This window comes from Stegostoma tigrinum, chromosome 6 (assembly GCF_030684315.1).
Source record: "Stegostoma tigrinum isolate sSteTig4 chromosome 6, sSteTig4.hap1, whole genome shotgun sequence".
Classification (NCBI taxonomy): domain Eukaryota; kingdom Metazoa; phylum Chordata; class Chondrichthyes; order Orectolobiformes; family Stegostomatidae; genus Stegostoma; species Stegostoma tigrinum.
The window spans coordinates 64,970,811-64,998,704 of NC_081359.1; the positions used below are offsets into that span (position 1 = coordinate 64,970,811).

The following is a 27,894-nucleotide window of genomic DNA, read 5'->3' on the forward strand; positions in this document are numbered from 1 at the left end:
AGTAATTTAGGGCAAATCTCTATTATTTCCACTGTTCTGGCAGAATTCATTTCTCACTAGGCATAATTCTGATGAATGGATTGCACAGGAGTTCAAATAACGAATAGCACTGAACATACTGCTTGGTGAATCACTTAATGTAGAATGAGCATGGTTCATTTTTACTTCTTTCTTCAGAGACAGTCTAACCTTTCCTCTTCCATTTGCATGATGATTCTACTGACAGTAAAGTTGCGTAGCATTAAGCATTTGGAAAACTTTTGGGATAAGCTCAGATTTGTTCAAGTACCAGAATCTTTATTTAAATTCAGCATTAATCAGATCCATTTTAATCCTTGAGGCACATGACACACTTTGATGCAAATTACAGGCAACTGTTATTTTTACTGGCAGCCAAGTTATATCGCAGGTGGATATCATAGATCTAAAGGATGTCTTGATTTTCTGTTAAATAATGCTGGTAACATCAAGCAGTAAAAAATAAATAATTTGGAAAAATTCTCAGGCAGCTGGCATCCACCACCACATATAAATTATAAATTGATTGTTCCGTGAATGAAAGATGACTGCAAGACCTCACACATCCAGTGATTTCCTGCTCATTTAGAAATTCAAACATCCTGATAAAAGCGTAATGCATTGACAGAACGCATTTGAAAAAGTGAAACCATTTCATTGGGTAAACAAAGCTTCAGATCTTTGCAGCGGTGACTTGACTGCTTGACAGAAGTGGGTTACACGGAAGTTCAAGGCAACATTTACTTTTGCAGCAATTGAAAAAGCAGTGTGAAACCAACCGAAGTTTTAGACTGCAGAAGATTACATACATTTGTGAATGTATCCACGACAGCAGAGAGGCACAACTTCAGATATGCCATGAAAACTGCTAAAATTTATACATGTATTTCCTTGGTAAATGTAGCTTGGGGCATACAGTCAAACGTCAATGAATATATTGCAGCATACTGTTTTACAATGCCACCTTCTCATTTAATCCCCATATAACAGGAATACTCAGGGGAATGTCAGTCATGACTGCGAGAATTATATTTTGTATAACAGCAAAGGTGGTGACAAAAAGTAAAATCTAAAAGAATGAAACAGAAAATAAATATTGAACCAAATTACAAATGCAAAAGACCAAAAACAAGGAAATGGGTAACTTGGCTAGAAGGATGATATTACATTAATGAGGTTGAATTACAATTAATAGATGTCAGTGACAGCAGCAGTGTCTACTGGGAAAACAACATATATCATCCTGGTTATGAGTTGGTACAAGATTCACCCAAGGGATATTCTACCAGTGATGTCTGTGACATTTATTCTCTCAACTTTAATATGCAATAATGGGAAATGACCATGTATTTAAAATGGCATGCTTGACAATTTTCTTTTCCCAGCTTCCTTCACTTTCCTAATTTAATACTTTGGTGTAATCTCAAAAGGACTACAGTAGTCCTAGAGATTTCTGCCTTTTTTAGGGTATCTTTGAGAAAACATAATATTTTTGACAAGAAAATAAATCTGGAATCAGAAGTCCAAAATCACAGCACTGTTTTAAACAAAAATGCCTCTTAAGACCAATTCATAAGGAGGCTGATGCCAACAGCATCTAAAGTTGGAGACAGGGTACCAAACAGAAATGAGATGGGCCCATGAATTCCCACATATCCTAAATGGAACTTTTCAGTCAATTGTCTATCTTAATTTAGGCCACAAGAAGGTGAAACTTCCAATGGAAAATTTCCATGGACAGATTTCCGCTGATTAACAATTCTAATTCACAAAGCAGGGTAAAATGAAAGAACAGACAGACAATGGTACAGATAACTTGATTTCTTTAGGATTAGTAGACAATTCAAAATAATTAATTCCTTCCCATGTGGTATTCTGATAGTGCTGAGCACCACCCATAAGACCATAAGACATAGGAGTGGAGGTAAGGCCATCAAGTCCACTCCGCCATTCAATCATGGCTGTTGGGCACTTCAACTCCATTTCCCTGCACTCTCCCCAAAGCCCTCGATTCCTCGTGAGATCAAGAATTTATCAATCTCCGCCTTGAAGACATTTAACATGCCGATCTCCACTGCACTCTGTGGCAATGAATTCCACAGACCCACCACTCTCTGGTTGAAGAAATGTCTCCTCATTTCCGTTTTAAATTGACCCCCTCTAATTCTAAGGCTGTGCCCACGGGTCCTAGTCTCCCCACCAAAAGGAAACAACTTCCCAGCGGCCACCATTTCTAAGCCAGGCATTATCTTGTAAGTTTCTATTAGATCTCCCCATAACCTTCTGAACTCTAAATGAATACAATCCCAGGATCTTCAGCTGTTCATCGTACGTTAAACCTACCATTCCAGGGATCATCTGTGAGAATCTCCGCTGGACACGCTCCAGGGCTAGTATGTCCTTCCTGAGGTGTAGAGCCTAAAATTGGACACAGTATTCTAAATGGGGCCTAACTAGGGCTTTATAAAGTCTCAGAAGCTCATCACTGCTTTTATGTTCCAACCCTCTCGAGATAAACGACAACATTACACTCGCTTTCTTAATCATGGACTAGCTGCAAGCTAGCCTTTAGAGAATCCTGGACCAACACTCCCAAATCTCTTTGTACTTCTGCTTTACAAATTTTCTCACCGTTTAGAAAATAGTCCATGCCTGTATTCTTTTTTCCAAAGTGCAAAACCTCGCATTTGCTCACGTTGAATTTCATCATCCATTTCCTGGACCACTCTCCTAAACTGTCTAAATCTTTCTGCAGCCTCCCCACCTCCTCAGTACTACCTGCCTGGCCACCACCTGATACCTTTGTATCATCAGCAAACTTCACCAGAATGCCCCCAGTCCCTTCATCCAGATCATTGATATATAAAGTGAGCAGCTGCGGCCCCAACACTGAACCCTGCGGGACACCACTTGTCACCGGTTGCCATTCCAAAAAAGAGCCTTTTATCCCAACTCTCTGCCTTCTGTCAGACAGCCAATCCTCAATCCAAGTGATTCATTGAGGACAACAATGCTTGGCGAAGGTTGATATTGCAAAATTTAATATACAATTTAAATAGCCATAGTAATCTATACCTTTTCTAGAAGGCAGGCAGCGAAACAACTAAAAACTGTACTTACCTCCATAAACCTCAGAGGTCGAAGCTAACAGGAGGCGTGCACCAACACGTTTTGCTAATCCTGAAACAAAATGATTTTTCATATATATTCAGTGACGTAGTTATAATTTTTCATATAACAGTCATTTTAAATGTAAAGTTAAAAGTCTATTCAGAAGGAGCGACATAACATTGTCAAATGGATAGCTGTTTCAAGGAGTTGGCAAAGGCAAACTGGACTAAATGATCTCTTTCTAATCTAACAGTCATGCAGTAGTACAGAAGCTAAATACTGTTGGCAAAAGACAGACATGCTGTCAGCATAATGCAAATAAATGTGAGGTTATCTACTTTGGAAGCAAAAGCAGGAAGGCAGGTTATCTGAATGGAGATAGATTTGGAAAGGGGGAGATGCAACAAAACCTGGGGTTCCTTGTAAACAATTGTTAGAAGCAAGTATGCTGGTGTAGCAGGCACTGGTTGGTCTTCACAGGGAGAGGATGAGAGTATGGGTGAAGAGATATTTTGCTCCAATGTACACAGGCTCGTTGAAATGCAGCTGGCATTACATGCTGTTTTGGTCTCCTTATCTCAGGATAAAAGTTCTGGCTATGGAGGGAGCGCCACAAAAGCTTACCAGGCTGAATCCTGGAACAGGAGGACAGACATATGAAAACCAACCAGATCGGTTTTCTACCCCCTAGTTTAGATTGGGGGCAGCATTCCCTGAAAACTTGTAATAGTCTAATAGGATTAGATGGAGGGGGGGAATGTTACTGATGACTACAGAGTCCAGAACCAGGGATGACAGACTAAAAATGGCTTTTGTGGTGCAGTGTAGTGTTCTTGTCCCTAGGCCAGGAAACCTGGCTTCAAGTCCCAGAGTAGTGTCATAACATGTCTGAACAAGTTAACTTAAAAAAAAACCTAGGAATCATTCAGGACTGAGAAAAAGAGAAATTCCTTTACCCAGGGAGCAGTGAGCTTGTGGAATTCTTTGCCATGGAAAGTGGCTGAGGCCAAAGCATTGAATGTTTTCAAGAAAGAGTTCAATATGGTTCTTGGAGCTAAAGGAATCAAAAGGCATGGGGAGAGAGCCATAACAGGGCTTTGAATTGGATGATCAACCATGATCATCCTGAATGGCAGAACTCACTCAAAAGGCTGAACAGCATAATTCTGCTCTTAATTTCTGTGTTTCACCATCAAAAAGGAAAACAGATATTGAAGAATGTAACCAATTGCATGCTTAAGTACCCAATGAGAGAGAATTCGGAGGGCCCATTGGCGAGAAAACATCACCCAGCACCTTGCAGAGGTCAGCTAAGTGGTGGCAGCCTCAAGTTGGCAAAACCAGGAGTTATTGCAGCCAGTAGCTGTGGTCTAAACAGAGGGACATGGGCAGGCATGCTTGAGCAATAAAATCATGGAAAAAAGTAGATGCCATACCTAACATGTTTAATGTCCCAATAGTATTTGTCTTCAGTGTCTTGATTGGATTATACATATAATTTGGAGGAGATGCTGGTGAAGCCAGGTGATAAATCTGATCCACTGTTTCAAATAAAACACAAAGTGAATTGTTACATAACAAACACCAAGCGATCACTAATGCAATAGATATTTATTATAAATAATCTATTCTCTTATTGATCTGATTCTGGTCTTCTCCAAGCATAACTCTGATCTCTGAACTGCATGGTAATTTACTAAACAGAAATCAAGTACAAATGTGGCAGCATAAATGCTGAAGAAATCTCAAGCAGCATCGGATAATACATTTTATAAATTAAATTAACCATTTGTAAAATAAAGGAAGTTTATTTTAACATTTTCATTTAACCAAATACATGCAATGTAGTGTAAAAATATACAACTTCAAGGAGTCAGCACTAAATTTTACTGTTATCTTAATTTATCTGATCAATATAGGGCCACAAGTCCTTGGTGATGACTTAAAGATTATTCTATGCAACTGCCTTGTACATGGTTTTAGAGAAACGAATACTATTATATATTTAGCTCCAAGTTTACAAAGCACTTCACCTCAATTATTTTGGCACTACAAAGACATCAGAAAAATTAATTCTGTACTAGCAAACATCACTGAAATGGATAACTTTCCTTTGTGGAACCCTGCGTGAGGAATGCAAACTAGGACACAAAGAACTTCCTTCTCTTCATACTATATAAATGGAATCCTTAGCACCCATTTGAACCAGAGGTGCAGGGTGATTAGAACATCGAACTAAAGTCTTGTCATAAGAATGAACAGTTCTGCTGGTGGGAATGGGTTGGTGAGGGGGCTAAGAACTACTTCACCCATTTGCCAGAAATAATCATCACTGATCTAGAAAGAGAAAATGCTGAAGGAACTCAGCAGGTCTGGAAGTGTCGATGGAGAGAGAAACAGAATTAATGTTTTGAGTGGGGTATGACTGTTCTTTTGAGTCTTATTGGACAATGGGATATACAAAGTATTCAGCAGTAACAAGCTATGCTGTGAAAGCTGGCAAAAGGGAATTGACGATCCTCCAGTTCATAGTAAGGTAGAAAGGGAAAAAGAACAAAGAAATTATGCTAAACCTTTAATAAACCACTGATTAAGTCCAGCTAAAAATTATGGTTAACTCTAGGTACTACACTTTAGGAAGGTCATCAAGGCTCTCAAGAGAGGTCCTTAGTTACATAAACAAACGAGGAACCTTAGGTTGTTTCACTTGCTGCATAGAAGGTGAAGTAGATATTTGATAGATGCATGAAATGCTTGATAAAGTAAAATAAGGAGAATCTGTATCCTGTCTGTAAACCACAGTTCTGTTGGTATTAACTTTATAGTGACATGAGATTGAGAGTTCAAGTCCCAGTCCTTGAGCACAAGTATCAAGTCAGATCCAGTGCAATACTAAAGGAATACTATGGTGTCAGGTGCGCTGCCTTTCAGTTAAGACATTAAACAGAGCCCTCTTCATCCTCTCAGATTAGCATAAAAGATCTCATGTCACTACTTTAAAGACACGTAAGAGAGTTATCCTTGATGTCCTAACTAACACTTGCCTTGAAATGCAACCAACTCTTGTAGCCATTTTGTGTAAAAGATCCAGTAAACAGGGAAAGAACGATGAGTTAACTATACTTACCTTCAATATATAATGGTTCTACAACGTCATGGTTGATTAATTCAAAGTTTTCATGTCCAATCCAATGTTCCACATTCCTTTTCCGGCCTGTGAAAAAGTTATCAACGACTGTTACTTCATGACCATCCATCATGAGTTTATCAGCAAGATGAGAACCTACAAATCCAGCTCCTCCAGTTATCTGAAATAAGAAACATAGAAGACCTATTGTGAAAATCAGATCATTTCAATTTGGCCCCTCAATATCTGTCTCCATTAAATAAAAAGAAACAGGGTAGATTGATACAAACATATGCAGCATGTTTAAAGAGGAAGAGATTTTGTGAGTACAGCCAAAAGGAAATAAATAAAACTACAGGCTAATTTCTAGGTGGGTTCATGAGTAACTGTTGGCACTAGTGATAAGACCATAAGACATAGGAACAGAATTAGGTTATTCAGCCCATCAAGACTGAAACACCGTTTGGTCATGGCTGTTTCTCAAACCTAAACTCCTGCTTTCTCCCCATAACCCTTGGATTCTCTTACCCATCATAAACCTAAATATCTGTCTTAAATATACACAGTGACTTGGCATCAATAGACTTCTGTGGGAATGAGATCCACAAATTCACCACTCTCTGGCTGAAGCAATTCCTTCTCATCTCAGATCTAAAGGGTTGCTCCTTCACTGAGGCTGTGCACTACAGTTCTAGTGTCTCCTACTCGCAGAAACATTTTCTCCATGACCACTTTATTTGGCCTTTTAGTATTCCGTAAGCTTCAAATAAGACCCCACCCAATCCTTCAAAATTCCATCGAGTACGGACCCAGAATCCTCAATCTCTCCACCAAAAAGCCCTTCATCACTGCGATCATTCTTGTAAACCTCTTCTGGATTCCCTCCAAGGTCAGCACATCCTTCCTTAGGAATAGATCTCAAAACTGCTTATAACATTCCCATATACAACCTCAGCAGTACATCCCGGCTCTTCTATTCCAGCTCTCTCAAAACGAATGCAAATATTGCAACTGCCTTCCAAACTTCCAACTGAACCTGCATGGTAACCTTACAAGAATCCTGAACTAGGACTCCAAAGTCCCTTTGTACTTCAGATTTTCAAAGCAGTTGTCCATTTAGAAAAATAGTCTACACCTTTATTCCTTCTACTGAAGTGCAAGACTTCACATTTTCCAACTGTATTCCATCTGCGACTTTTTTGCCAACTCTCCTGGACTATCCAAGTCTTTCTACAGCCTCCCTGCCTCCTCCACATTACTTGTCCCTCTGCCCATCTTGGTGTTGTCTGCAACCTTAACAACAATGCTCTGACTTTCTTCATGGAACACAGAATGGTACAGCACAGAAACAGGCCCTTTGACCTACAAGGTTGTGCCAAACGTGATGCCAAATTTAACTAATCCGTTTTGCACGACCTTGGTCCACATCCCTCCGTTCCTTGCACGTTCATGTGCTTATCTAAAAGTCTCTGAACACTTCTATCATATATGGCTGCACAACCAGCTCTGGCAGCGTATTCCAGACTCCTACTACTATGTGTAAAAAAAACCTGACAGTCACACCTCATTTGAACACCCCGCCTCCCCACCCATCTTAAATGCATGCACCATAGTTTTAGACATTTCAACTTTTGGGGGAAAAGAAATTTGGACTGTCAACCCTATCGAAACATCTCATGACTTAAGAAATTTCCCCTCAGTCTCCACCACTCCAGAGAAAACAACAGTTTTTGTAGCCTCTCCTTATTGCTCATGTCCTCAAATCCAGGCAGCATCCTGGTAAACCTCTCTGGCACCCTCTCCAAAGCCTCTACATCCTTCTTGTAATGCGGCAACCAGAATTGAATGCAATACTCTAAAGTGCGACCTAACCAAGGTCTTAAGCGGCAACATAACATCCTGACTCTTGTACTCAATTCCCCGTCAATAAAGGTGAGCATGTCATAACCTTCTTTATCAATCTATCGACTTGCATGGCCATTTTCTGGAAACTATTGACTTGAACCCCGAGACCCCGCTGTATAACAATGCTCTTCAGGGTCCAGCCATTAACTGTATACTTTTCCTTATCATTTGATCTCCCACAGCACAGTATCTAAGACTTGCACAGATTAAACTCTTATCTGCCACTTCTCAGCCCATATCTGCAACTGATGTATATCCTACTCTGTCCTTTGGCAACCTTCTACACTATCCACAACTCCACCAGTCTTCGTATCAACTGCAAACTTACTAACCTACCCATCTACATTTTCATCCAAGTCATTTATATATAAATCGCAAACAGAGGCAGCCCCATTATGGACCCTGCACAACACCACTCCAGCCTGAAAAAAAAAAACACCCTGCCACCATTACCCTCTGTCCTCTACCGGCAAGCCAATTCTGAATTCACATGGCCAAATCACCATGGATCCCATGCATCTTAATCTTCTGCGGGAGCCTATGAGGGACCTTGTTAAAAACCTTATTAAAATCTACGTAGGCAGCATCCACTGCTCTACCCTCAATCACCTTCATCACCTCCTTGAAAAATTCAATCAAGTTAGTAAGACAAGACCTGTCCTACACAAAGCCATGCTAACTGTCCTGAATTACGTCACATTTTCCAAATGCGTGTAAATCCTATCCCTAAAAACTGTCTCCAATAGGTTCCCAATCACCGATGTGAGACTCACCAGTCTAAGATTTCCTGGATTGTCCCTATTTCCCTTCTAGAACAGAGAAATAACATTAGCTATTCGCCATTCGTCCAGAACCTCTCCAATGGCTAACAAAGATCTTAGTTAAGAGCCTGCCAATCCCCTCTCTTAATAACCTTGCATAGATTCCATCAGGCCCTGTGGACTTATCCACCTTAATGCTCTTCAAGAGATCCAACACCACTTCTTTCTTGATCTCGAAATGCCGCAGCGTATTTGTTTGCTCCACGCAAATCCAACTACCCTCCATATCCTTCTCCTGGGCCAATACTGACTCAAAGTACTCATTTAAGATCTTACTCGTATACTCTAATGAAGACTCAGACCTTTTTTTAACCATGCACTTCGAGGTTTTCTGCAATCTTATCCTTATTAATGGATTCTAAAATCTTACCAACGACAGAGGTCAGGCTAACCAGCCTATAACTTCCACTTACCTCCTTTCTTAAACAGGGATGCTGCATTGCTATATTCATATCCTTTGCAACCCTGATTTGTGATTCCTGAAAGATCATTACCAATGCCTCCAAACCCACCTCAGCTACCTCCTTTAGAACTCTGGGCTGTAGCCCACTTGCTCCAAGTAATTTATCTATCTACAGAACTTTCAGCTTCCCAAGCATCATCTCCTCACTGCCAAACTCATCTCTGCCACCTGACTCTTGAATTTTGGGAATGCCATTGGCATTTTCCACTGTGAAGGCAGATGCAAATGCAAATTACCTGAACAGAGATAGTAGGAGCTGCCGATGCTGCAGAATCCTAGATAAGGATAAGCATATGGGCATACATGGAATAGTGTAGGTTAGATGGGCTTGAGATCGATATGACAGGTCAGCACAACATCAAGGGCCAAAGGGCCTGTACCGTGCTGTAATGTTCTATGTTCTATAGAAAGATGTAGAGCTGGATGAACACAGCAGGCCAAACAGCATCAGAGGGTCTGAACAGCATCTGAAGGGGGGGGTCCAGATCGGAAACGTCAGCTTTCCTGCTTCTTTGATGCTGCTTGGCCTGCTGTGTTCATCCAGCTCCACACCATGTTATCTGCAAATTACCTGTTCATTTCCTTGTTCCCGATTACTACCATCTCCAACCTCATTTTCCAACGGTCCACCGTCAAATTCTTGCCTCACTCTTACCTTTTTAAATAACTCAACTCTTGCAATCATTCATATTAATTAGCCTCATTTTTCATCTTCTTCCCCTTACTGATTTTTTTTTTCCCCTGCAAGTTATCCTTTACAGATTTTTAAAAGGGTTCCCAATCCTTTGGCTTCCTACTAATCCTCACCACATTGTATGTTTTTGCTTTTGCTTTTATGCCGTTCCTGATTTCTCTTGTCAGTTCAGTTGCCTTGTCCTTCCCCTGTATGCTTCTTCTTCCTTGGTATAAATTTATGCTGTGCCTCAATTAATTTAGTCCCTGAAACTCCTGTCTTTCCTGCTCCATTGTCTTCTCTGCTGGGCTTCTGTTCTAATCAACTCCTCCCTTTGTGAATTTGCAGTTGCCTTTACTCAACTGTAATACTATTACATCTGATTTAAGCTGCTCCCTCTCAAACTGTAGGGTGAATTCTATCATGTCATGGCCCTTGTCCCTAGGGGTTCCCTCATCTTCAACTCGGTATTCAAGTATGCCTCATTACACAAAAATTCAGAATTGCCTGTTCCTGAGTGGACTCTACACAAATTGCTCCAAAAAAAAATTCTGTAGACATTCCATGAATTCCTTTACTTGGGATCTGCAAACAACCGGATTTTCCTAGTCTACTTGCATATCGAAGTCTCCCAAGCTGAATGCATTAGTGCCATTAGCTTAAATAGTAAAGATGTAGAAAGAAATAGAGAGTAAAAACTGATTTATTCACAGTACTCAATCTATGTTATCAACTTTAAAGACATTGAGAATACGAAAAAAAAAGCAGTGAACTATATTAGAGGGACTGTGTACATCTGTAACGAGGTTTTACGAAGGTTCAAACAGTAACAAAATTGTTACACGTAAGCATCTTGGAAAATAGTGACTATAATATCTATTTTAAATTTGGAGTGGGAAGATACACAAATCAGCATCAAACTGGACATCAGCTAACTACTGTGGCAATAATTACCAATAGCCTGGAATAATAAACATTGAGGAGTGGGGTAAAGAGAGAAGTAAGATAATAACCAAGAGGTAATATTAAAGAGGTGGGTAGAATACAGACTAATTCAACTGACTAGATGTAGACAGGAAGTAAGAAAACTTCAAAATAAAACTATTCTTATTAATGATGTAAGACGATAAGCTGTAAAATTATAACTGCAGTGTACCTCAAGACATTTACAATACCACACAATAAAAGATAGGTGCAAATAAACAGCCACTAGTTTGAAGCGAACATTGCTGAGATTGAAACTGACATTGAATCCAAGCAATCCACTTTCAAATTAGAAGGAAAATCCAGGCAAAAGGATTCTGATTGTACTTAGAGCTGTTCAAAGTAAAATCCAGTGTAAATGTTGTATTCACATTAGTGTAAATAATATTGTAAATGCTAGATGCTGTAGCAATCAGTAGTTACAATTTTGTCAGCATATCCAGACATCTTTCAACAGACAATGCTAGAAGCATGGTCAATATGATCAAAGAAAGCAACAGATTCATCAGTAAAGACAACAGGTCCATTTAAAGAAAATAAAGGGAAAGGTCATCACTGACTAAAAAGTTGGAAAGTTGGGAGTTGGAAAATAGGTCGATCTCTATCTTTTATAAGGTCTGTGGAGAAAATAGTTTCCAAGGAAGTGCAGCTACTGTAAAGTTTGCATGTCAAGATACAGCCGGATATTAAATCCATCATGGAGGAAATTAGCAAAGTTATTAACTTGTTTTCCCTTGGCAAAACATGCTAAATGCTACACCATATAAACTAGTCAACCGAAGAAACCAGCATTGCTACACCATCTGCATGAACCTGTCCTTTGCTGGAAGGAGAATTCAGAACCAACTGCGAAATACGAAGATTATGATCTTGTACAACGAAGATGTCTGAAGCGACTGTAACAATTATTAAGGCATCGCCCTGTAGAGCACCATGGGATAAGTTGCCTACGGCTGCAGATTTTTGTTTAATGTGGTCCCAGAGCCAGGTTCCGTGAGGAATAAGTGCAAACTTGGTAATTTCGTACAAGTGGGAATTGCAGTGTGGAGGTGTTACTTTCTTCAGTTTTTAAGCAGCTGGTGACTGTTCAAACTTATCAATTAGTCATAGATAGGCAATTGTTGGGAGAGTTTTAAGATTTTATTCCTTTCATCCTGCGTGGTAATCTGCTACTGCTGAGATGCAAGTATTATGTTAAACAGCTTAAAATATTTAAAATATCTGACAGACAACAGTTCTAATCTAACCTCTAATTCATGAAATAAAACTCTCTCCACATGGAAATGCTTCAAGAAAGGGACAACATCCAGGCTTGGGATGAAAAGTAATAAATAACAATTGCCAGGTTACCATCGACTAAAACAGAAGAGAATCTAGCTATCATCCCTTGGCTTTCACTGGGATTATCACTGTCGAATCAGCCACCATCAAAATTCTGGGGGCTACCACTGCCTCAGACTAATCATACAAATATTGTGGCTACAAGAGCAGGTCTGACTCCTGCAGTGTATATCAGGACTCCCCAGTGTCTGTCCACCATCTATAATGCACAGGTCAGGAGCAGATGGAATGCAACCCAATTGCCTGGGTGAGTGCCACACCAAAAATTCGGGACAACAGCTCACTTCATTGGTATCTTATCCACAAGCAATCACTCCCTCCAACACCAACAGAGAAGCAGCACTGTACACCAGCTATAGGATGCACTGCAGAAATTCACCAAAGCTACTCAGACAGCATCCTGCAAACCCATGACCACTACCATGTAAAATGGATTTCGAATATTGGATGCATAGAGGTGCAGGGTTTCCTGGTCACCTCTTTCCAGGAGACTGCCACACCCATTAGCCTACATACTTCTGATCTGTTCCTTGGTAAGGTGAGAGAGACTGCGAGCAAGGCATGGACAGGGACACTGAAGGTAGCAATGAAGGAGCCTCAGCAACTGTCCAACATCCATCCTATCCAGTCCCGTCAAGATCCTGTATGTTTCATTGAACATAACAGTGCAGTACAGGCCCTTCGGCCCTCTATGTTGTGCTGACCTGCGAAACCAATCCGATGCCCATCTAACCTACACTATTCCATTATCATCAATATGTTTATCCGACGACCATTTAAATGCCCTTAAATTTGGTGAGTCTACTACTGTTGCAGGCAGGGCATTCCATGCCCTTACTACTCTCCGAGTAGTAGTAAAGAACCTACCTCTGACATCTGTCCTATATCTATCACCCCTCAATTTAAAGCTGTATCCCCTCATGCTAGCCATCACCATCCATGGAAAAAGGCTCTCACTGTCCACTCTATCTAATCCTTTGATCATCTTGTGTGTCTCTATTGAGTCACCCCCTAACCTCTTCTTCTCAAATGAAAACAGCCTCAAGACCCTCAGCCTTTCCTCGTAAGACCTTCCCTCCATACCAGGCAACATCCTGGTAAATCTCCTCTGCACCCTTCCCAATGCTTCCACATTCTTCCTATAATGCGGCGACCAGAACTGTATGCAATACTCCAAGTGCGGCCGCACCAGAGTTTTGTACAGCTGCAACATGACCCCGAAACTCAATCCCTCTACCAATAAAACCTAACACACCATACGCCTACTTGAGAACCCTATCAACCTGGGTGGCAACTTTCAGGGATCTATGCACATGGGCATAGAGATCTCTCTGCTCGTCCACACCACCAAGAATCTTACCGTTAGCTCAGTACACTCCATTCCCGTTACTCCTTCCAAAGTGAATCACCTCACACTTTTCCGCATTAACCTCCGTTTGCCACTTCTCAGCCCAGCTCTGCAGCATATGTATGTCCCTCTGTAGCCTGCAACATCCTTCCGCACTATCCACAACTGCACCGACTTTAGTGTCATCCCCAGATTTACTAAACCATCCTTCTACGCCGTCATCCAGGCCATTTATAAAAATGACAAACAGCAGTGGCCGCAAAACAGAGATGCCTGCAGTACTCCACTAGTAACTGAACTCCAGGATGAGCATTTCCCATCAACCACCACTCTGTCTTCTTAAGGCTAGCCAATTCCATTAGCTTACGCCTCAATCTTCTAAACTCCAATGTATACAGGTCTAACCTATTCAAACTTTCTGCATTACAGAAGTCCTTCAGCTCAAGAAAAAAATCTGAACTGTTTCTAAAGCAATTACGTGGTGTATTTTTGTGCTGTGAGTCAAGTCTCTGAATAATCAGGGAACAGGCAGTTCCAAGTCAATGCTACGTTTGCTACCTCTGACTGTTCCAAATATTGGTTATAGCAGTATAGCTGGATCCAGCTTGCCTTCAATAGGTGACTCAAAACAATTCAGTAGTCACTGAGGAGTATATTCCAGGTAACAGGTAGTTGGAGAAGATGACAGATGACAGAAGTAAGCTCCGTGTAAAGAAGAACTGTTGAGCTGTGCTGCTGAAAAGCCATTGTAATGCAAAGTACACCAATATTGGTTTCAGAAGGCATGGGGGGTAACTTGCTCAAAAACCAGTGGGACCTGTTGCAGTCACAATTTCTGTTTGATATATTTTGTCTGCTGTTTGACCACAGCTTGTCTGTTCCTCAAATTTACCTCATGCTTAGTTGGGGATGCTGGAATACAAGTCAACTACTTTTGAACATTGTAATCTCATTCTGTCAATAGTCTTTGCATATTTGTTTAAGTTTTATTTGTTAAAAAAAGACTAGCAATTCTTCGTTAACTGTAGAAATCTGCCTAAACATGTTCCTATTATTATTATTAAATCTAACACAGCCTGATATTTGGCCTAGGTCCAGTGACACCATTGCATCAATGTATGCTTCGCACAGTTGGTCTAGCCTGACAAACTCATTCGTCAGCTCTTGGCCAACTCAAAACAGAATTCTGAATTATGGAAAATATGCTAAATTTAGCATTCAAACCGGGTCACTAAAACTGCTCGCTGTAAAATTTACACCTCTACCTCCGCTCCTAGTTAATGAGCTAACAAAAAAAAGCTGAAATTAAAAAGGCCTGAAATATTTCTACGTAAAAAAACAGTTCACTATACAGCTGTTTGGATGGACCAACAGGAAGCCAAGAAAGACATACCAGAATTCTCTTGCGATCCTTTTCAGACAGAAATTTTACTGGAGGATACTTTTGAGATATGCTGTTGGAAACAAGAAATATTCTAAATGATCCATTAAGTAAAACATAGAATTCCAAATCCTCCACTTTACCACTGCATTTACATCAGGCTCTTCTCTCTTGCAATGTACTTTAGTGTACCCTTCAACACACCAGCTACAGAGATCACTATCAACAAAAAGACACAAAGACATTGGAGGTGGATAAACAAATAGAATTTTATGACTTATGCACACCATATTATTAACTACACCTCTAGTATGAACATTAACTGCTTATATCAAACAAAAGTATTTCTGTAATAAAGTTCAACAGAAGTAAATTTGTTCAACAAATTGCTAATCTAAATACAGTTCTTAAACTTAAATGTCTCAAAGTCCTGAAATCAGTCAAGGCTATTCAGCAAGTGGAGGAACGATGTTTGTTTCAAGGAAAGCGTACATAAAAGACTCTGTAGTGGCATGAAGTTATAAACTAAACATTAACACTAGAGAGAGCAAAGTGAAACAAAACTTGCATCAAAACAAATCACAGTCACAACAGCAAAGCTAAAACAATGACATCAGTTGTGTCATTCTTCCCATTTCCAGTCAACATCACCTTTGAAATAAAATGGATCTGCTTCACTATATGGAATAAAATGAATGCGGCAAACTGAATTTTCAAATGCACACATTACACAGAATTTACAACAATTTATAAAACAATAATATCAGTCAACCTAATTTCACGACCAAGTTTACGCACAGCAGAAACCTGCAACCATTTCTCTACTTGTCACTTACACGATCAAAGATTAATACAGACAAACAAAAGCAATCTTTACCTTGTTTCTATTTCTTTAATTTTCTCTTTCAAGGGTGCTAAAGCCTGGAAAATGGAAACACGTCAAAATCTGCCTTCAAATTATGCATTCTCTCCCAAGTTGTTAAAGATTGTAATTTTTCCTTCTAAAATTGTCATGCTCAACTTGCTATACATTTGACAAAGCAAAAATTTTAAAAGGCCACGAGGGTTAAAGTTTGCAATGTTTCAAAACAGTGAGAGTATTTCTCTATGCATCTATATGTACCTGAAAACTCATCTACAGAAAACAATTTTATTATTATTTATTATTTACAACACAGAAAGCCTGTCCCCATTGTTTAGACAAGGAATTGAAAAAATAAGAAAAACATTTTGCATAATGCTCTTTCCATCAGCTTATATTTTCAAAATCATTTGGAAGTATCTGCTGAGATTTGCATTCTAGGTTTTCTCTTTGTACTGAATGTAACGAGGTCTGCAGGCTGCTAACCTGGCCCAATCAAGGAGCCTTGGTTGACACATATTCCTGTTTACATCAGAGGCTCTGTTCACTCAGAGCTGGTTCAGGGAGCTGGATCAGCATCAAGGACTCTTCAGGTGTAAAATAAAGGGAGACTTGATTTCAGGATACCAGCTTCTGTAGAGTTATTTCAGTGGCAATGAGAGAAAAGCACAGTCCTGAAGAAATTTGTTTGCAACAGCTGTCTTTGAGATGCTGTAAGCACATCTGGCATGCCATTGTTTGGGAAGCTTGACTCGTTTAATCCTGCAGTCAAAGACTGGGCGCTGTCTGTGGAAAGAATGTGTGATTTTTGCCCCTAGGTAAATGATATTGGGGCAGATGAAAAACAAGTAATCTCCTGACAACTTGTTGACCTGCAGCTTTTCTTTTGGCTTTAATGGAGCCTAACTTTCGCTGAGATACCAAATATGAAAATCTTTCAAGGATTGACAGATTTAATCGAGGAATATTACAACGCCAAGCCTCCTCTAATTCTGAGGAATTATCAGTTTTACTCAGCAATTCAAGAACCAAGGCAATCTGCATCAGGACTTTTGACTAGGTTAAGATGACTGGAAGAGGCAACTTTGGTTTAACCCTAAACAAAATGTCGAGAGATCATTTGGTATGTGGGATTAGTGATGCGACCAGGCAAAAGTGGTTACTAGCTGAAGCCCAACTGAACTTCAAACAGGCACTACAATTGGGATTACCATTGGAAAATGCAGCAAGTGGAGCATCTGAGTTGCAGGGTGCTCTGATGAAAGTGGAAACCCTCACTTGTCCGAATGAACTTGGAGAACACCACTTCAGTGAAGGGAATTGCACTGCCTCACTCAGGACATATCCTGAACAGAGGGTCTCTAGGTCATCCCACAGCAAAACCCCAAAACAAAGCCCACCCTCAGCCAAAGAGTTAACATTTTCTTAAGGATCCAGGCCAGCAAGCCATGGTTGCTGCTGGTGTGTGGACTAGAGACAGCAAGAGTCTCACCAGACCTAAACTGAGTAAGAGAACTCATAGGCCAGTGTCCAGGAGAGTGCACACCCTGGAAAGTCCACCTACATCTGGTTTGGAACAGTTGGATTGGTTCTGATTTAGATGTTGCTAAGCAATCAAAACATATGGTCAAATGGTCACCTAGTTCTACTGGAGGTTGTATACCCAGCACAACCATTTCAATGATTGCAGAATCAATCTTTAATAAAATTCAGTCTGGACTCCAAACCCGAAGTTTGTGCAAGACCCCGACTAGACTGTCAAAGGAGCCAAGACCACCTTTTATGTTGACCAGGAAGCAATTCCATAATTTTGGAAGGGCCATGCAGTGCCATTTGCCTTATGGACGAAGGTGCAGGCAGAAGTCAGAAGGTTGGAAAGCAAAGGAATCATCAAACCAGTACATTCTGCAGAATGGACAGCACCAGTAGTACCAATTGTGAAGCCCGATGGGTCAGTTTGCCTTTGTGGGGATTTTAAACAAACAATAAACCATTTGTCACAGCTAGAAAAATACCCAATCCCTCCCACAGAGGATTTATATCCAAAGCTGGCAGAGAAGCTGTCCTTCACAAAGCTGGACCTGAGCCATGCATATTTGCACTTGTGATTAGATGAGGATTTCCAGAAGTATGCTACAATTAATACCCACAAGGGTTTGTACCAATATCCAAGACCGCCAAATTGGGGTATCATCAGTCTATGTAACTTTTCAGTGGATGAAGAATCTTTTACAAGGTCTACCTCAGGTCCCCATCTATCTAGATGATGTGATAATAATAGAGAAGACCTATAAGCAGCACTTAGAGAACATGGACATAGCCCTTAGATGTTTCTCCCATATGGATTGCACATACTCTTCATGTAAGTGCGACTTGGTGATAAGATACCGACCATTGTGGAGTTATTTTGCTCTTGTTTTTGTAAATCCCATACCAAACCTGGTCCAATTTTGCATTCATTCCGAAGCTGCACTTTTGACTAACTCAGAAGTTCTGAAGGAATCAGGACTGAAAACGTTTGTAACTTGAAATTAATACTGCATTATCTTGAAATTCAAACAGTAAAAATTTACCCAAAGTTATGGGAGAGGCACATAGGGAGTTCTCCAATAAGCTAGTTGAAACTTCAGATTTGAACTATAATGTGCAAGTCAGGACATGTTAAAGAATAGGGGCAGTATAGATGATTAGGGGAATAAGCAACAGGTTGGATGGACAGGTAAAGGGTCTCCTAGAGAGCACCATACAGCAACAAACAGGGACACGAATGAAAATAAGTAAAATAAGAATGGCCACCTCAAGGATTCTGCATTTGAAAAGTTAAGATCGTGTCAATACACAGAACCAATTATCCAGACCTGCCCAGACACTAATTCTGAGTACACGCAATCAATTTCTAAATGGTGTAAATGCTAACAGAGAATTCACCAACTCATATGGGGAAAATAATTAATTAATTATGTTTACACAAACATGCTTTACATTCATAAAAGATCTCGTGGCACAGTGATGGTGTCCCTGCCTTTGAGCCAAGGGGGCCAGTTTATGTCCCATCTGCTTCAGAAATTTACAGATTAAGGGTACAACTTCAATTATGGTCTCTTATGAGAATAAGGTGATCAAAAATATTACTTTATGACCATAGTTTATAAACCTAAAATATTTTCTTGGTGCAATATATTTGTAACCCAAAAGCAGAACTGCAGCGCAGCTTGCAAGAAAACAAATTTTAAGAAAATAAATTCAGATAGTACTCTGTTGTGACTATGCTATTGGATTAATAAATGTCTCAAGTTCAAATTCTACTGCAACAAGTTCTGTGTTCAATGAAAAAGAAAAAGGTCTTTCAGGCTTCTAGATTGTCAGAGAGGCACAACTGGTTCGCAAATACTATTGCTGGAATTAAAAACCTGTCAGTCCTACCTAGTCTACATCTATGTACAACCAGTTTCATACTGGGTGGATCCAGCCTAAGCCTTTTGAGGAAACTGGTTGGACAATACCTTGCTACATTAGTCACATTGTAAAGACACTCTTTAACGGAACCCTTAGAAAATTCAAAGATTCAGAAGACTAATTACCACTCACTCTTTGATCATTACAGTATTGAACTGAATAATATTTCTTCCCCTTATCACTTCAAAGAGAACAATGAAGGACTTTTGAAAAAAAACAATAGTCAAACCTCCTCTATTTTCCTCTCAATTTTTTGCTCTCCTTCTTCTTGCAATGACCTGTGCAAAAACAAATAGAAAACACGTGATTACATCTTTCAACTCAACACTGATTATTTAATTGAATGTTATTGCACTTGTTCCCCAAAATTAAAAGATGCTACTGAAATAAAAATTCTCCCTCAACAGGTTTTAGCAACTGATAACCAACTGTAATTTCAAGGTACACATACTGTTATTTTCATGTAAAAGAAAAATAGATTTGATGCTAAAACTGGGGTGTTTCGAGCTGGAATTAAATCAGCAGTTAACTCAAGCGCATTAATTTAGCATCACAATTACAGAATTGTTGGGGTCCTCTTGTAGCAGTGGTAGTATCCCGACTCCTGAACCAGAAGGCCTGGGTTGAGGTCCTGCCTGCTCCAGAGGTGTTTAATAACACCTCAAAACAGGCTGACTAGAATTGTATGACATAAAATTGTTATAATGCAGAAGGAGGCCACTTGGCGCACCATGCTTGTACTACAGTAGTTGCAGGACCTCTTCAAAAACATAGTCCCACTGACTTTGCATCAAGTCCAACATGTCTTACTTGTCTGAGGCTATACTGTGAATACTGCTTAGCTAACAAATGTGACTTGGAGTTGGGTAAAAATGGGGAGTTTTAAGGCTAAGTGGTAATTAAACAATTTCAGGGGTTACTTTCAAGCTAAATTCATTCATTAATCTAGTAACTAAAAGCTGCTCTGTTTGATTGAGTATAGTTTTAGTTATATTTCTGAAACAAGAGACAGCTGATTCACCCTCAGGTGAAGCTGGTTAACTGAGTAACTGGTTTGATCCCGTTCAAAAGCAATGTTTTCAGGGCGTATAAAAAGGAGGCAACATCAGTACTGCTTGGCAAAATGAGACTCCTTTGGAGTTGGCTGAAAACAGGGTGTTAGGTGAGACAGTGAGTAGATGAAACTAAAAGACTGAGTGTGGTTCTTGGTCTGGGCAGTTCAGAAAATGACATGTTCCCAACAGAACTAGCAATAAAAGATAGGCATTTTTGATTATAATAGAAGTATCTGAAATCAAAGAAGGTCCCTAGTTTAATTAAATTCTCTTAAAGGGAGTAAATCTCAACTTAGAGAAGTCATGTCAGGCAACCTCAAAACATTGATGCACCCTTACGCAATGTGGGAAATAAGGGATGCTTCCAATATCCTGGATGACTGCTTGTGCAAGAAGTGTTCAGCTGCAGCTACTAGCTAACAGCTTTTTGAGCAACGGTTGTAGGTGGATTCACTGTGGAGCATCTGAGATTGCTGTGAATGTGATGGATAGCATACTTAGTGAGGTGCTCACATTGTAGGTGAGGACTACACAGGTAGGAAGGGAATGGGTGATCATCAGATAGAGTAATACATCATGGAAACAGGCCCTTCAGCCCAAACTGGTCTGTACTGACCACTGCACCCACTCAGCAAGCTCCAATTGCCCGAATTTGGTCCACAGTCCTCTAATCCCTTCCCATCCATGTACCCTATCCAAATTTTTTTTAAATGTTGCAATTGTACCTGCCTCAATCACTGACTCAGACAGCCCATTTCATACATGCACCGCTCTCTGCGTGAGGTAGTTGCCCCTCAGGTCCTTCTTAAATCCGACCCCTCTCACCTTAAACCTATGCCCTCTGGTTTTCAATTCTCAATCCCTGGGAAAAACATTATACACATTCATCCTGTCTATGCCCCTCATGATTCTATAAACCTCAGTAAAGTCACCCCTCGTTCTCCAAGGAATAAAGTCCTATCCTGGACAACCTCTCCCTATAATTCAGATCTACTAAACCTCGCAACATACTCTTAAGTCTTCTTTGTACACTTTCTACTTCAACTATGTCTTTCTTGTAACAGGGTGACCAAAAGTGAACACAATAGTCCAAGTGCAGCCTCACCAATGACTTATACAATTGGAACATAATGTCCCAACACCTATTCTCAATGCCTTTGCTGACAAAGGCCTGCATGCCAAATGCCTTCTTCACCAACTTGTCCAGTTGCGACACCGCTTTCAACAAACTATGTACTTGTACTCCTAGGTCCCTCTGATCCACAACATTCTTCAAGACTTTACTATTTACTGGTAAACAAACCTTCCACATCAGACGTGCACATACGACAATGTGGTCTATTGCATTTGCTTGTCCTGATGTGGCCTCCTCTACATTGGTGAGACTAAGCGGTGACTTGGAGACTGTTCTGTAGAGCACCTGCACTCTGTTTGTAACAAACGGTAACACTTTCCAGTCGCGAACCACTTCAACTCCTCCTCGCACTCCCTGGGTGACATGTCCATTCTGGGCCTCCTCCAGTGTTATAATGCCATCACCCGCAAACTGGAGGAGCAGCACCTCATATTCCGCCTCAGGAGCCTGCAGTCCAATAGCGTAAATGTGAATTGTACCAGTTTCAAAATCTTCCCACCCATGGTTTCATCCCATGACCACCGTTCCGTCTCATCCACGTCTCCTTGACCTGGCACAACCTGGCCAGCTTCTCTCTCGACTATCCATCCCACCTGTACTCACCTATCACGATCCCACCTACCTTCCTCAGCCCCACCCCTCATCTCTCTATTTATTTCCGAGCTCCCTTCCCCTCCCCATTTCTGAAGAAGCGTCCCGACCCGAAACATCAACTTTTCTGCATTTCTGATGCTGCCTGGCCTGCTGTATTCCTCCAGCTCCACCCCGTGTTATCTCAACCATCACCTTCTGCTTTCAACCATCAAACCAAATTTGAATCCAATTAGCTAGTTCTTCTTGGATCTCACACAACCTAACTTTCATGACTAGCCTGCCATGTGAGACATGTCAAAAGTCTCGCTGACAACATCCACTGCCTTAGGCTATCCATCCACTTTGTTGCATCTTCGAAAAACTCAAAGAATTTGTCAGGCATGACTTTTTGCATACAAATCCATGCTGACTATCCCTAATCAGACCTTGACTATCCAAATGGTGGCTGATCCTGTCTCTCAGTATCCTCTACAATAACGTGCCTACGACTGACGTCGGACTCACTGGCCTGTAGTTCCCTGGCTTGTCTTTGCTACCTTTAAGCAATAGACCAATATTAGCCAGTCTTCTGGAACTTCACCAGTGGCTAAAGATGAAGCAAAAATCTCTGCAATGTCTTCCTTAGCCTCCTTCAATGTCCAAGAACAGAACTGATCAGGCCCAGGGGATCTATTGGTCCTAACGCACTTCAAGGTGGCAAACACTTCCCCTCTGGTAATGTGTATACAGTCCAAAACATCCCCACCGGCTTTCCTTTTTCCCATGGCATTCATGATTCTCTCCTCAGTAAACACGGAGGAAAATTATTCATTAAAAACCTCACCCATCTCCTGTGGTTCCACACAGAGACAACCATGCTGATCTTTAAGTGGACCTATTTGCTCCCTGGTCACCCTTTTACTCTTTATATAGCTATAGAACCTCTTGTGATTATCTTTAACCTTATTTGCGAGGTCCATCTCATACCGTCTTTTTGCTCCTCCAATTTCCCTCGAGTGTGCTCCTACACTTTTTACAGTCATCTAGGGATTCATTTGAGCCCGATAGCTTAATCGCAATGTATGCCTCCTTCTTTTTCCTGATAAGAGACTCAATATTCCTTGTCAACCAGAGATCCCTAAACCTGCTAGCTTTTCTCTTCACCCTAACAGGGACATACTGTCCTTAGACTCTTGATATCACACTTATAAAAGCTTCCCATTTGCCAGTCGTTCCTTTTCCTACAAACAAACTCACCCAATCGAGCTCTGCTAGAACCTGCCTAATGGCCCTGCTCCAATTTGGCACCTTAACCCGTGGACCTGCCCTAGTTTTAACATAGTTATGGAAAAAGCTAAGACAGTTATGGTCGTTGGACCTAGTGTTCTCCGACTGACATTTGTGTAACTTGCCCGAACTCGTTTCCTAAGAGGAGGTCCAGTGTTGCACTCTCTTGAGTAGGGCCCTCTACGTATTGATTTAGGAAACTTTCTTGGGCACATTTGATAAATTCCACTGTGGGTGGTCCAGTCAATACAGGGGAAATTAAAATCTCCAACCAATACTATGCTATTGTTCCGACAACCAAGGGGAACAGCTGATCTCTAGTCACCCTGTCTATACCCCTCATAATCTTATGCATCTCAATCATGTTTACCTCTCCTCCGTACTCCTTCAAACTCCTCGATACACCATTGAGTGCTATCTCACCCTTCCTGTAATGAGGTGACTAGAACAGCACACAGTACTTCAGTTGTGTCCTGAACAACATTCTGTACAACCGCCAACATTACATCCTTGCTCTCATACTCCATGCCAGTACTGATGAAAGCAAGCGCCCCATATGCCTTCTTAACTATCCTATTTACGTGTTCTGCCAACTTCAGGAATCTCTGAATAATTATCCCAAGATCGCTCTGTTCTTCTAAGCTACCCAGTGGAAAATGTGAGATTGTTGAGAGAGATTTGAGCAGTAAATAACTGTGCTCGATAAGTTAAAATCTTCAAATTGAGGAAACATAGTCAACAAGGCTTGAACCTGTGCGGAGAAACACCAATGGATTTTTAATCCATCGCCTTAATCACATGGCCACTACTACAGATGAAGTAAAAGTCTCAGGAAGAAAATGCAGAAGTCCCTGGTAGTGGCTGTAGATGTGAATTCCTGATGGTATGTTTCCTCACTGATGCAAGGATCAGGGATGTCTCAGAGTGGATGCAGGATATTCTGGAGTGGGAGGGTGAATAGCCAGCAGTCATTGTACACCTAGAAACCAATGATCTAGGTAAACAAAGGGATGAGGATGTGAAAGCTAAATACTAAACGTTAGGAGATAAAGTCAAAAGTAGTAATCTGAGGATTGTTCCCAGCACCACATACTAGTGACAGCAAGAACGGGACGATTGATCAGATGAATGCATGGCTGGAGAAAGGGTGTACTGGGGAGAGGTTTGGATTCTTGAGGCCTTAGGTCTGTTTCTGGCGAAGATGGATCCTGTTCAACCTGACATGTTGCACCTGGGCAGCGCTAGGGCAAATATCCCTGCGGGAGCTTTGCCAGTTCCATTGGTGAGGTGTTAAACTAATATGGCAAAGAATAGGAAGCAAAATCTAGGCTTAGATGGGTTAGATTCAGATCAGGTAACAGGAGGTAGAGCATTAGTGACGCAGTCAGTGACATGATAGGGGGATTAAAAAGCATCCAAAGGAAATTGATGAATTGAGCTGTTTATGCTTCAATGCAACAAGTATTACAAACAAGGCAGATGTATTGGGGCACACTGGCAGCTCTGACATTGCTATAACAAACCTGGCTAAAGGAGCAAAAGTCAGGCAGGTAGCGTGGGTGACGAAAAAAAGGGAGGGTAGCAGCATTGGTTGAAGAATGATTCACAGTGAAGAGATGCTGAGGTTTTTGGGGTTGAAATTGGGAATAAATAAGGTCAATCATACCACTAGGAATACTATCAATTTTCATAGTAAAGTAGATAGAAGAACAGACACGTAGACAAATTTCTGCCTATAGGAGGGTGGGCAATAATAATGGGAGACTAAGTGTCCCAGTATCAACTCGGTTTTGAACAATATAAAAGAAAGAGGATGGAAAAAAATCACGTACGCTATCCAGGATGGTTTTTCAACAATATGACTAGGCCATTGAGAAGAGATGTAATTCTGGATTTCATTTTGGGAAATGATGACCGGCAAGCGGACAACGTAACAGTGACCAGAATTCAGTTAGGTTTAGTGTGGAAAAGGACAAATTAGGGGAGTTGTTTCAGAGACAGTAGGAACTGCGGATGCTGCAGAATCTGAGATAACAAGTTGTAGAGGTGGATGAACACAGCAGGCCAAGCAGCATCAGAGGAGTAGGAAAGCTGATGTTTTGGACCTAGATCCTTCTTCAGAAATGATGGAGGGGAAGTGGATTCTGAAATAAATAGCGAGAGATGGGGAGGTGGATAGAAGATGGATAGAGGGGAAGAGAGGTGGAGAGGAGACAGACAGGTCAAAGAGGCGGGATGGAACCAGTAAAAGGTGAGGTGAGTGTAGGTGGGGAGATAGGGAGGGGATAGGTCAGTCCAGGGAGGACAGACAGGCCAAGGGGGTGGGATGAAGCTAATAGGTAGGAGATAGGGGTGTGGCTTGAGGTGGGAGGAGGGGATAGGCGGGAGGAAGGACAGGTTAGGGAGGTGGGGACAAGCTGAGCTGGTTTTGGGACGCTGTTGGGGGAGGGGAGATTATGAAACTTGTGAAGTCCACACTGGTACCATTGGGCTACAGGATTCCCAAGCGGAATATGAGTTGCTGTTCCTGCAACCTTCAGGTGACATCGTTGTGGCAATGCAGGAGGCCCAGGATGGACATGTTGTCTGAGGAATGGGAGGGGGAGTTGAAATGGCTCACGACTGGGAGATGCAGTTGTTTAGTGTGAACTGAGCAAGGAGTTTAGATTATATTACCTACAGTGTGGAAACAGGCCATTCGGCCCAACAAGTCCACACTGCCCCTTGAAGAATCCCACCCAGACCCACCCACCCCTGAACACTACGGGCAATTTAGCATGGCCAATCCACCTAGCCCGCACATCTTTGGACTGTGGGAGGAAACTGGAGCACCCGGAGGAAACCCACGCAGACACGGGGAGAATGTGCAAACTCCACACAGACAGTCGCCCGAGGCTGGAATTGAACCCGGGTCCCTGGCGCTGTGAGGCTGCAGTGCTAACCACTGAGCCACTGTGCCACCCTCCCCAAGTCACCGCTTGCTTTCCCTGATGTAGAGGAGGCCACAACAGGAACAGCACATACAGTATACTACATTAGCAGATGTGTCGGTGAACATCTGCTTGATGTGCAAAGTCTTCTTGGGGCCTGGAATGGGGGGGCGGCGGCGAGGGGAGAGGTGTAGGGGCAGGTGTAGCACTTCCTGCAGTTTCAGGGAAAAGTGCTGGGTGTGGTGGGGCTGGAGGGGATCGTGGAGCAGACAAGGGAGTCACGGAGAGTGGTCCCTCTGGAAAGCAGGTAAGGTTAGGGAGGGAAAAATATCTTTGGTGGTGGGGTCGGATTGCAGATGGCGGAAGTGTCGGAAGATGATGTGTTGGATCCGGGGATTGGTACCTGAGGATGAGGGGATTCTGTTTTAGTTGTCATTGCGGGGAAGGGGTGTAAGGGATGAGTTGTGGAAAATGTGGGAGATACGGACGAGGTCATTCTCGACCACTGCGAGGGGGATGTTTCGGTCCTTGAAAAACTTAGGTCAAGCAAACAAGGCTCATATGTTTCCAGTGATAGTGGCTGAAAGAACTATACATTTGCAAACTTTACAATCTTTTCTTAAAAGATGGGGACATGGTACCTAACTTTGCACAGTCTCAACTACTGAGACACTAGCTATACATGTTTTAGAAATAACCCTTTATCAATTAAGAATAGTGTAAGTATCAGGTCTGTAATTGGATTCACTGTTGCCATTAACATGCCTATCCTAAAATGGGAAATTTGGAACTGTGCACAAACAAAATTAGCTTAACCCAAGTAAACTCTCTGTTAAATAACCAGGAAGAGACAGATACAGCTTACTAGGAAACACTGAGTGCAAAGCACAATAACCAGATTGCACAATTTCACTTCAAAACATATGCTTGAGAAATATGTATCAGTGATAATGGGAACTGCAGATGCTGGACAATCCGAGATAACAAAGTGTGGAGCTGGGTGAACACAGCAGGCCAAACAGCATCTCAGGAGCACAAAAGCTGACGTTTCGGGCCTACACCCTTCATCAGGGAGGGGGATGGGGAGAGGGAACTGGAATAAATAGGGAGAGAGGGGGAGGCGGACCGAAGATGGAGAGAAAAGAAGATAGGTAGAGAGGAGAGCATAGGTGGGTACGTAGGGAGGGGATAGGTCAATCCAGGGAAGACGGACAGGTCAAGGAGGCGGGATGAGGAGGTAGGTAGAAAATGGAGGTGTGGCTTGAGGTGGGAGGAAGGGATGGGTGAGAGGAAGAACAGGTTAGGGAAGCGGAGACAGGCTGGGCAGGTTTTGGGATGCAGTGGGGGGAGGGGTCGAGCTGGGCTGGTTTTGGGATGCAGTGGGGGGAGGGGAAGAAAACCAGCCCAGTTCTTCCCCTACCCCA

At 41.6% G+C, this 27,894-nt stretch overlaps 1 protein-coding gene across 3 annotated transcripts in view; it reads right to left on the reverse strand.

Moving 5' to 3' along the window:
* uxs1 (UDP-glucuronate decarboxylase 1) overlaps positions 1–27,894 on the reverse strand; it is a 63,050-nt gene that overhangs the window by 24,046 nt on the left and 11,110 nt on the right. For 2 of the 3 annotated variants that reach the window (XM_048533449.2, XM_048533450.2), the window contains exons 3-8: positions 19,720–19,768; positions 16,050–16,093; positions 15,185–15,245; positions 6,257–6,437; positions 4,566–4,670; positions 3,139–3,198 (exon numbers count right to left, since the gene is read on the reverse strand). In XM_048533449.2, coding sequence (XP_048389406.1) covers positions 3,139–3,198; positions 4,566–4,670; positions 6,257–6,437; positions 15,185–15,245; positions 16,050–16,093; positions 19,720–19,768 — 500 coding nt within the window. Of the gene's footprint in view, positions 1–3,138; positions 3,199–4,565; positions 4,671–6,256; positions 6,438–15,184; positions 15,246–16,049; positions 16,094–19,622; positions 19,769–27,894 lie in introns of all 3 variants that reach the window. The other variant, XM_059646611.1, reaches the window with a different exon arrangement.